The sequence below is a fragment of the Leptopilina boulardi genome, unplaced genomic scaffold (genome assembly GCF_019393585.1).
Source record: "Leptopilina boulardi isolate dan_hultmark-lab unplaced genomic scaffold, ZJU_Lbou_2.1 LbouV2_4, whole genome shotgun sequence".
NCBI classification, from domain to species: domain Eukaryota; kingdom Metazoa; phylum Arthropoda; class Insecta; order Hymenoptera; family Figitidae; genus Leptopilina; species Leptopilina boulardi.
In genome coordinates, this window is record NW_026137973.1 from 17,576 (window position 1) to 29,564 (window position 11,989).

At 25.0% G+C, this 11,989-nt stretch overlaps 1 protein-coding gene across 1 annotated transcript in view; it reads right to left on the reverse strand.

Moving 5' to 3' along the window:
* Positions 1–1,136: 1,136 nt before the first annotated feature.
* Positions 1,137–11,989, reverse strand: part of LOC127289138 (uncharacterized) — a 42,097-nt gene continuing 31,244 nt past the window's right edge. The window contains exons 8-15 of the mRNA XM_051316910.1: positions 11,527–11,549; positions 11,209–11,326; positions 8,997–9,127; positions 7,947–8,247; positions 6,608–6,846; positions 5,564–5,713; positions 2,783–3,160; positions 1,137–2,271 (exon numbers count right to left, since the gene is read on the reverse strand). Of these exons, the coding sequence (XP_051172867.1) occupies positions 2,041–2,271; positions 2,783–3,160; positions 5,564–5,713; positions 6,608–6,846; positions 7,947–8,247; positions 8,997–9,127; positions 11,209–11,326; positions 11,527–11,549 (1,571 nt within the window). The 3' untranslated portion in view covers positions 1,137–2,040. The remainder of the gene's footprint in view (positions 2,272–2,782; positions 3,161–5,563; positions 5,714–6,607; positions 6,847–7,946; positions 8,248–8,996; positions 9,128–11,208; positions 11,327–11,526; positions 11,550–11,989) is intronic.

Sequence of the window (11,989 nt, forward strand, 5' to 3'; positions counted from 1 at the left end):
TTTTTGTTCAGAAATTTCGGGTTAAGACTTTGGCGGTAATCCCGATCAATTATCTCGCAAATTTAATTTTTCGAAATTTTTTAAAAAATTTATCTGAGTGTAGCTCAGCATCCGCTGGACCAATCAAAAAGTGCGCAATACATTTTTTGTTCCAGACTCCCGGGTTAAGACTTTGGCGGTATTCCTGATCAATTATCTCGCAAATTTAATTTTTCGAAATTTTTTAAAAAATTTATCTGAGTGTAGCTCAGCATCCGCTGGTCCAATCAAAAAGTGCGCCATACATTTTTTGTTCGAGACTCCCGGGTTAAGACTTTGGCGGTATTCCCGATCAATTATCTCGCAAATTTAATTTTTCGAAATTTTTTAAAAAATTTATCTGAGTGTAGCTCAGCATCCGCTGGACCAATCAAAAAGTGCGCCATACATTTTTTGTTCGAGACTCCCGGGTTAAGACTTTGGCGGTATTCCCGATCAATTATCTCGCAAATTTAATTTTTCGAAATTTTTTAAAAAATTTATCTGAGTGTAGCTCAGCATCCGCTGGACCAATCAAAAAGTGCGCAATACATTTTTTGTTCGAGACTCCCGGGTTAAGACTTTGGCGGTATTCCCGATCAATTATCTCGCAAATTTAATTTTTCGAAAATTTTTCCAAAATCTTTTTGAGTGTAGCTCAGCATCCGCTGGACCATTCAAAAAGTGTGCCATACATTTTTTGTTCAGAACTTTCTTCTAATGACTTTGTTGGTATTCCGGAGCGATTATCTCGCAAATTTAATTTTTCGAAAATTTTTCAAAATTTTGTTGAGTGTTACTCAGCATCCGCTTGATTAATCAAAAATTACGTTATACATTTTTTGTTCGTGACTTTCGTGTTTAGACTTTGGTATTGGTCGTGGAGCGATTAAATTGAAATTTTAAAAAATCACAAAGTTTGTGTCTCAAGCTTCCTCAGCCTCCGTTCTCTATTTTCTGAATTTTTTTTCTTCTTTTTGCACTAGGTTTTGTTTGCTGCTTTCCTTCTAACTTCGATTATTTTTTTATTATAATTGTATTCTACTAAATTTTTTTTCCCTTAAAAATACATAAAATAATATGTTGTTTCATCCATAAAAACGAAGAAATTATTTTCAGCATCCAGATGATTTTATTTGGTATGTACCTGTTGGTGACACTTTAATGCTGCCAATTGTCACCTGGGTGACAAATATTATATTTGCCTGTGGGTTATTTTACGTTTTGTGGACACTGTACAAGGTGAATGTACTGGACGTGAGAGAAAAGACTAAAACGAATTAATTTTTTTTTATTACATTTATTTTTTATGTATAGAAGAATTCTTAATATTTGCTAATACTAACATTTATATCAAGTGAAGTGATTATCTTCGTGGTCTTACGATAGGAAAAATATGTACAAGATAAAAAAAAATTGTCGACAGATATATCGGTACTTAGAAATAAATAAATATAATACATATATACTTCTGATCATTCTGATATCTCGCTCACAGTATTGTCATTAGTTTCATGATTTTACAAAATGTTGGAATAATAAATGGAAATATATTCTCATTTTGAAAAATTTTGATTGCAAATATATGTGTATAAATAATATTCGATTTTGTAGGTAACAAAAAAAATTTTAATTTAAAAAATTCAACTGTAAATTTGAAAATTTTAAATCAATAAAATGTGTATTTTTTCATTACAAAAGGAAATTATTTATGTCAGTTAGAAAAAATCTTTTGCTCCTTAAAAAAATAAATTTTAATCAATAATAACTTTTTTGTTTTTACTCAGAAATTATTTTTATATAAAATTCTTTTTTTTTTAATTATAAAACTTAATTTATAACTATACAAACGCGTCACCTTGTTCTTTTGTCATTTTTGTGCTAATGACAAAAATAGTTGTTTTTTTTTATAATCTCTTGTTAAAAGGTTTGCAAATACGCAAAGCAATTGCAAATATAGATTTTTTTTAGGGGCGGAGGGGGGAAAATATACAAGAAAATTAACAAAAAAAAAAGAAAATATCATCGAATTCCTTCTCGTTTGGCATTTTTTTCTTTCTCCAATTTGTCCGCCAATTCAATGCAAGATGGCGCCTCGGGAATCCCATAAATTCTACTGTCTTTACGACTAGTCACATTGGGATCATTCCATTTTTGTACTTTTGTCGATCCAAAAAGAAGAAAAGCCGCAGCTCCCAATATATAAATTCCTGCCGTTAATGAGAAAACACTGCGCCATTGGCTAACGTTTTCCTATTAAAAAAAAAGTAACAATATGAAATAAATAAAAAATTAAATAGATAAATTAAAAAATAGCAATCAATGAATTAGATAATTATTTTTAAAAAAAATTGGCAACTGTTACTATAGTAATTGATATCTTAGCAACGGTTTTCATAGTAACGGTATTGCTAGGGTATCAATTACCGTAGCAACGGTTTTCATGGTAACCGATATCCAAGTAACTGTTACCATAGTAACTGTAGCCATAGTAACTGTAGCCATAGTAACTGTTACCATAGTAACTGCAGCCATAGTAACTGTTGCCATAGTAACTGTTGCTATGGTAACTGACACCCTAGCAACCGTTGCCATAGAAACCGTAACCTTAGCAACTGTTGCTAACCATTCCCATATAGCAACAGTCTGAACCACAATAAAAAATAACAAACTTCAGTTACAAAAATTTTGAGCCATAGACCAAAAAAATAGAAGGTATTAAGGAGAAAAAAAAATTGTCAAAAAAAAGAAGTAAATTCATTACCTTCTCTTTGACAATCCAACCGGCAACAAGTGGTGCAAGAATACTGCAAACATTAGCAACAGCATTTGTACAACCCATCAATGAACCAGCAAAATTAGGACTTAAATCCATATGATTGAGATGATGTCCACAATAAATTGACATATTTGTTGCAACAGCAATAACAAGAATACTTATTGCAAGAATAGGATTGTCAGGATTAACATAACCTAATGCAACAAGTGCAATTGCTGGTAAAATTTCACCCACTGAATTACACAAAAATCTTGATGCCCTAACACTTAAGAAATTTCTTCTTATTGCCATATCAGAAAAGAAACTAATTGGAAAACTAAGTATCCATGCGGTGAGATATGGAATTGACGATATAAGTCCATTCTGAAAGTAAACAAAAATTTTAATAAATTATTTAAAGAACCATAGTAACAGTAACAGTTGCTAAGGTAACGTTTTTTCTTGCTATGCTTTTTTTTGCTTACTATGGCAATGGTTGCTATAGTAAGCGCTACCTTAGCAACCGTTGCTACGGTAACTGCTACCCTAGCAACGGTTGCTATAGTGACCGCTACCTTAGCAACCGTTGCTATGGTAACGGCTAATCTAGCAACAGTTTTCATGGTAACTGCAACCGTTGCCATAGTAACTGGTACCCAAGCAACGGTTGCCATGGTAACCGCTACCTCAACAACCATTGTCATGGTAGCTAGGGTAGCATGGCAACGGTTACCATAGCAACTGTGGCGCTATTTTTAAATATTATTATTATTATTATTGATTTTTTATTAGGGTATTATTATTTAGAAATAAAATATTAAAACTATTATTCTCTATTAAAATACAATTTAATTATCTAGAAATTAAAATTATTATTTATATTTTTAACTTTTAAAGATTTTAGTTATAATAAATAATAATAAAAAAAATTGTAATAATTTCTAATTTTAATATATTATAATTATTTGTGAAATTTTAATATTGTAATTTTCATTTTTTTTTCTAATCACAGTTATTTCTTTAAAGTTTGATATATTAATAAACATCAATGATGATATTGGAAATTTAATAAAAAAAAAGCAATTATGATGTTAAGATAAGAAATTAGAATAAAAAAATCCTATGAATCGGTGACCGATTAATAAATTTTCAAACTGTCATCATTGATGATTGTGCACTTCCTTTTGTTTTCACATTCCATTTATATCCTCATTCCAACAAAAAAAAAATAAGTTTCTTTCTATATTCTATAATTTTACGCATTTTTTTCATTTTATAATTTTTATTATCATTTTAAAAAAATTAGAAAATCTTTTTTTTTTTATTATATTATTTTATTTTTTAAGGTAGGAAAAAAATTTATTCTATTTTCTATTTTTATAATTGATTATAATTTAAATTTTATTTATTTTCCTTTTTGTCGAAAAAAAAGAATGTTTAAAGTAAACTTATGTTTTTTCTGATAAGATAAACAAATTAAATTAAAAAGAAAAATAATAGTGAAGACCCTAATATTAAAGATATGAACTATCAATGAAGACACCTAAATTGATAATAATAATAGTTGAGATAATGATAATAATAATAATAATAATATTTATTTGATAATTCAGATAAACGGATTAAATTTTTTTTTTAATTTAATTTTTAAAAATTGTAAGTATATGAAAATAATTTTTTAAGCAGGAAAGGTTTTTTTTTTAGTTAAACTTTATTGAAAATTCAAAATTTCCCGCTAAAACAGTAATTCCAGAAACTACCGCCAAGCGGCGCATCTATTAATTTTTTTTATAGTTCATGCTTCTTTTCATTTTACTATTATAGTTTTGGTTTTGTCAAGAGGGTTAGAAAAAAAATCTTTTTAGTCCGATAACTTCATTAAACAAAAAAAACTCTCTATAGTTTCAAAAAAAGGAATTTTTCTCTCACAAAAAGGAAATGAGAATAATTTTTCAAAAAAAGGGAAAAGTATTTTCTTAGTCCATTAACATCATTTAAATTTCTTTTAGAATTATTTTCTCAGTACATTAGTAAAAAAAAAAAAAGTAATTTAGAATTGAAACAGAGAAATTTTTTTACTTACTATATTTATTTATAAATAAATAAATATTTTTAAACTTCTCGCTAAAAATTTTTTTTAAATATTAACCTAAAAAATTATTTTTAATCATGACCCGCGCAATAAAAATAATAGTAATGATAATAATAACAATAATAATAATAATGAAAAAGTAATAATTATTAAAAAAATTGTTTGCATGGTATATTATTAAATAATTAAAAAATAATCAATAATAAATTTTACGATATAAATATCTTTAATATTCGAAAAAAGTGTTCTGAATTCTAGCAATTAAATTAATATTCATTATATATAGCTCGGACAAATATCATTCAAGGCAAGGCTCTACGCGACTCGAATCTACCTTAAAAATTCAATCATTCGTAATTCTCAATGGACAGTCAAGGATCAATTTTTTTTTTTTTTTGTCAAGGCTCAGACGCAGATTTAACATGAAAATTTTCCCTTTTTCGAAAGAAAATTATTTTTCCTTAATCGAATAAAATGACTTTGCTTTCCTTTTTTCCTTCAATTTTTTCTTATATACGAATTTATTACCCGTCCCCCGTTTAGAAGAAAATTTATTTTTAAGTTAATTTTTTATAATTTTTAATCAAAATTTTTTTAATTAATAAAAATACCAAAAAAAGAAAATTTAATTTTAGAAAAAAAAGAGATGTGTGTAAAATTTATTAAAATTAAAAATTGTATTTTTTTTTACTCACGTCTTTAATATTAAATTTGAAAACAGAACTCAAGTAATTTGGAATTTTCGTTAAAAGCATCCAAAAACCCCAAACTTGACACGATTGTGTAATAACAATCGCCCAAACTGGTCCCGAAAATAAAATCCTTTTCCATGGTGTTGGTATTGGCTAAAAATAATAAATTATCAATATTTTAATTAAAAAATAAATAATGCAAAAATTAATAAATTATAAATAAAATATTGACGATTTTAATAAAAAATATATTTTTAAATATAAATGTAAATTATTTTTGTTATATAAATATAATTTTTTTTTTTAAATAAATACATTTTTTATATTTTTATTATAATGTATTCATAATTATATTTATATAAAAAAAAATGTCAAGAAACAAACACACGTTTTTTTTATATACAACAATAAATTAATAGTTATATGTATATACAATTGAATTCGAATCATTGCAGGTTTTTTTTTTTTATTTTTTTATCTGATTTACACGAAGGCCAAGAAATCTCGATAACAATTAGATATAAAAATACTTCATTAACGCTAATCATTAACATTGTAATTGGATCTCTGACGTGATGAAATTTGCGAAAAAAAAATAGAAAGAGAGAAAATAAAAAGTGGGAAATAAATATAGAAAATTAAAATTTTATCATTAAAAAAAAAAATTATTTTGCAAATTTTAAATTATTTTATATTTTTGAATTATTAAATTCTAATTAAATGCTAATTAGTGATTAGAAGGGAAATGATAAGAAAAGCGGAACCAAGAAACAAAATTAATTATACATTATTTTTTTGCGATAATAATTATATATAATCCAGGAAAAGCAAAATTGATAAGAATTCAATAAAAGTGCTTAAAATACTACTAAAATTTCTATTTTTGTCTATCTTTTAATATTTCATATTATCTATTGATAGACAATAAAAAAAAAAATTTATTTTAATTTATTTTTAATCTAAATAATAATTATTATTATTCTATAAATTTAATTAATCAATAAATTATTATTTCTTTTAAAAAAATAAATAAATAAATAAATTTACCTCAGTAGTCTCAATGACACCAAGACTGACTTCAATGTATTCTTTTTCATCGAGTGGTATTGCCGGATGCTCAGCTGGCGAATCCCTACCGAGACAGAGCCATATAATTGACCAAATCAATGTGATAATTCCCCAAAAGTAAAAAACACTTGGCCATCCCATCAATGAATATGCAAGGACACCAGAACTTTGTAGGGCAAACACGTTTCCAAACCATCCACCCGCATAAACAAACGTCGCTGCGATGAATCAGAAATAGTGAAAATAATTCAAATAAATTACGTGATACTTGTCACGAAAAAACAATTCATATTTTATTCACTAAACATTCAATTATTATCATTGAAAATTTATTTTTTATTATAAAATATATTTTGTAATTAAAATTAAAAAAAAAAAAGATGCACTGTTACCTCGATAATAGATTATACAGTGGTACCTCGATAAAGTTTTACGGTAAGACCTCGATAATAATGCCACAATAATAGGTTATACAGCATTACCTCGATAATTATATTTACAGTATTACCTCGATAATAGACTATACAGTACTACCTCGATAATAATCTACATTATTACATTGATAACAGTAATACCACAATAGTAGGTTTTACACTATTACCTCGATAATATACTCTACAGTACTACCTCGATAGTATACTATACAGTATTACCTCGATAGTATACTATACAGTACTACCTCGATAATAATCTACAGTATTACATTGATAACAGTAATACCACAATAGTAGGTTTTACACTATTACCTCGATAATATACTGTACAGTACTACCTCGATTATTACATACAGTATCACCTCGATAGTATACTATACAGTATTACCTCGATAGTATACTATACAGTACTACCTCGATAATAATCTACAGTATTACATTGATAACAGTGATACCACAATAGTAGGTTTTACACTATTACCTCGATAATATACTGTACAGTACTACCTCGATTATTACATACAGTATCACCTCGATAGTATACTATACAGTACTACCTCGATAATAATCTCCAGTATTACATTGATAACAGTAATACCACAATAGTAGGTTTTACACTATTACCTCGATAATATACTCTACAGTACTACCTCGATTATTACATACATTATCACCTCGATAATATACTATACAGTACTACCTCGATTATTATTTACACTAATACCTCGATAATAGATTATTATATTTATTGAAATACAATATATTTTACCGTATTATCAAGGTACAACTGTATTACAAAAAAAAATTCGAAAAAATTAAATTAAATTTTTTTTTTTAGATTAAAAATATATAAATAAATATTTAAAAAAAAATAGTTCTCTTACTCAGTGTTCCCCGTTCTGGAAATGGTACCCATTTGGCGCAAAGATTATGAAGAATTGGTGGCACCACACCCTGACAAAAACCAGATATAACACGACATGCACAAACAGCTTCCCAACTGCCGTGATAAGCGGCAACTGGTACCAATAATGTAACTAGTGCACAAATTCCCATGCAAATTCCATAAATTCTCTGTGCACCCCATCGTTGTGCAATTAATCCACCCGGAATTTGTGTCCAAATATAACCCCAAAAAAAGGAGCTCAACACCACATTTTTGTCGTCTTCACTCCAATCGAACGTCTATTTTAAAAAAAAAGAAGAAAAAAATAGTAATTAATAGCTAAATTAAAAATTAATTAATTAGCGTCCCCATGAAAACGGTTGCTAAGGTAACAGTTACCATGGCAACCGTTACTATCGTTATCGTTACTATCGTTATCGTTACTATCGTTATCGTTACTATCGTTATCGTTACTATCGTTATCGTTACTATCGTTATCGTTACTATCGTTATCGTTACTATCGTTATCGTTACTATCGTTATCGTTACTATCGTTATCGTTACTATCGTTATCGTTACTATCGTTATCGTTACTATCGTTATCGTTACTATCGTTATCGTTACTATCGTTATCGTTACTATCGTTATCGTTACTATCGTTATCGTTACTATCGTTATCGTTACTATCGTTATCGTTACTATCGTTATCGTTACTATCGTTATCGTTACTATCGTTATCGTTACTATCGTTATCGTTACTATCGTTATCGTTACTATCGTTATCGTTACTATCGTTATCGTTACTATCGTTATCGTTACCATAACAGCAATTGCGCAATTAAAATTTTAATTAAATTCGAAAAAAAATTGATTTACTACCAAAAAAAATAAATAATTTTCCATTAAAAAAAAATTAACTGAAATATAAAACAAAATTTTGAATTCTTTTTTTTTTATTTATAAATTAAAAAATGAAGTATAAAAACTTGCAACTAAAAAACATTTTTGAAAAATAAAATAGAACTCGCATAAAATTAATTATTAATACCTCAAAGTCTGGATTTGATTTCTTGTCTGTCATTGCTTCAATGGCAACAGACATTGAGACCCTTATCACATAACAACAAAAGTATCCTCCAGTCATTAAGAGGACCTGAATGTGTCGACAACCAAACAGTGCTGAGAACACAAAATTTTTATTAACCATTTTACTATTGTACATAATAAATAAAATGTATTCCGATAAAAAAAAATGTATTTTGCGTTTGAAAAAAAAATTATTAAAAAAATGTTTTATTGTTTAAAAACTGATAATTAAAAATAATTTTCTCCTTATATAATTTCTCCCAATTTTTTTTTCATTTTAAGTAGTAATTTTATCAATTTTTTCTATTTTTAAAAAAAATTAAAAAAAAGTATTTAAAAAATTATGATTTTTACAAAAATAAATCAGTGGAAACAACATTTTTTTTTTAAATTAACTATTTTAATGGAAAAAGAAAAACAAAAAAGATAAGAAATAATAACGTATAATATATTGTTTTGTAAAAATTAATTTTTGAAAAATAAAAATCACTATTTTTAAATGAATTTTAAAAAAGAAAATCCTTATCTGAGTTTAAAAGCAAAATTGAAAATTAAAAAAAAAATTTATATAAAGTTTTTTTTTTAAATTATGTGGAGTATAAAGTGAAAATGAAGGTGTTAAAGAACAATCATTTGTTTTCAGGTGAGAAACAGTGATTGGAATGTCTCACAATCGATAAGATTTCACAAACATTTAAAGACCAGAAGTTTTACAGACAAGCAAACAATTACTTTTTAATCTAACAAATTTCAATTCCACTTTAAATTGACATTGCTTTGATTTTTTTTTCTAATTAATATTTGCAAATTTTTATTTTTCTCTCATTAACATTAATTGTTTTAATAAAAGTTAATTGGAAAATTGTTTCATTAAAAAAAAAATTCTTTATTTAAATTTAATAATTTTAATTTTTTAATTATTCTTAATTTTCTTCTTTAAATAATTAATAATTTTAAAAAATTTTTTTTACAAATATTTATAATTAATTTCATAATTTATTAATAAAAAAATTATATTTAACAAAAATTTTAATTAAATTATTTTTATTTTTATTTAATTATACTAAATCAATTTTTAATTAATTTTAAATTAATTTACTTAATGTAAAAAAATAATTAATAAATATTTGATCTTTTTAACATTTTTCATATGAATTTTTTGAAAAAAAAATTATAAACAAAGTTATTGTCAGTTTTTTTTTATTGACAATAAAAAAAGTAAATAAAAAAAAATTGATAAATTTTTGCAATGTCAAACAAAAACTCTATTAATAAATTAAATAATGTAATCGGTAATAATTTTCGTCATTAAGATTTAATTTTGTTATCTCAGAAAAAAAATTATGAAAATTATTGGAAATTATTATGTCCACACATCAATTTTCGATAAGATTATTTTTTTGTGTTTTAAATAAGATTTTACACAAAATTTCACAAAACTTTTACGTTTATATATATATATATATATATATATATATATATATATATATATATATATATATATATATATATATATATATATATTACAAGTGGCAATATTTTTAATTAAAATTTTACAATTAATCACGTGCAGCGTATCGTTCACTGACGTATTTTTTTATTGATAAAAAAAAATTTCTCACCGAAGTAACAAATCATTGCACGTGCTTTCTTGAATAAAAATTTAATTTTATTAAAATTTTTAAACATTTTTTTTTCTTTTTTCAAATTATCCTAATTAATTTTTATTTATTTATTCATTTATTTAACTTTCATTTAAATATTTATTAAAAAAATTTTAATTAAAAAATTGTTTATAATTTTTTTTATTAAAATACAAATAATAAAAATTATAATTGTAAAATAAAAATTTTAAATAAAAAATTAAAACAATAAAATATCTATAAATATTACAATAAAGAGTAAATAAAAAAAAGGTTTAAAATTTTTTCAACAAAATTTGTAAAAAAAATTAATTTTTCTATAATCGTAACTTGTAAATTAATTTTTGAAATTTTAATTACCATATTTTTTAAGTAAAAAACTATTTACTTTCATTTTTTGTGTTTAATATTTCTAATTTCATTTTAATATTAAATTGAAAAAAAATTTTAAAATAACAATTATGCTAAAAAAAATTTTATCTAAAATTAAAATAAAACTTTTCCAATAAAATACATTTAAAAAAAATTTACCTTTTGGTCTGTGAAGTGGAGTTTTCATTCTTTCCGAAATGGAAATTCGTCGAGACGAAACCCTTCTCGATGTTGTCGTCATTTTGACGAGAAGGATGTTTTTTGTAAAAAAAACAAACTTTTTCTTCTATTCTTTGACAAAAATTAAACAGAAATTAAGTAGATATATATATATATATATATATATATATAATAAGAAGAAAAATGCTTTTCAACGACTGCTAGACATTCAACAAGTGACCACAGTTTTATGTCAAAGACTTCAAATGCGTAGATCCCCTCTCAAATGCCTGGTAAAGCGTGATGACCCTGTAATACTCCAGGCTTACGCATCATCTTACCTGAATAAAATTATTTTCAAAAAAATAAATAAATAGAAAAAATCTAAACAAAAATTAAAATTAAAAAAAATTTAATACAACATAATTAGAGAATGAAATATGAATTTAAAAATAAATTTAATAAGTACGAGATTACGCAAAATGACGGAACTAAAAGACCGACACTAGAAATTACGTACCATAATGTAGTCAAATAAGATTTTCATCCATATTCCTTGCACTTTTTATTTATAACTATAAACATTTAAAAAACAACAATTTAAAGACATCTGTTACCACACTTAAAGCCACTCTGAAGATAAAAAATTCTTAAAAAAATAAAAAATTATTTTAGGCAGACAATTTTATTGCATATTCTTGCACAAAATACACCTAAAAGTGTAGAAAAAAATTGACAGCCAAATACGAGTAGAGGAAGACACCTATTACCACCAAAAAGT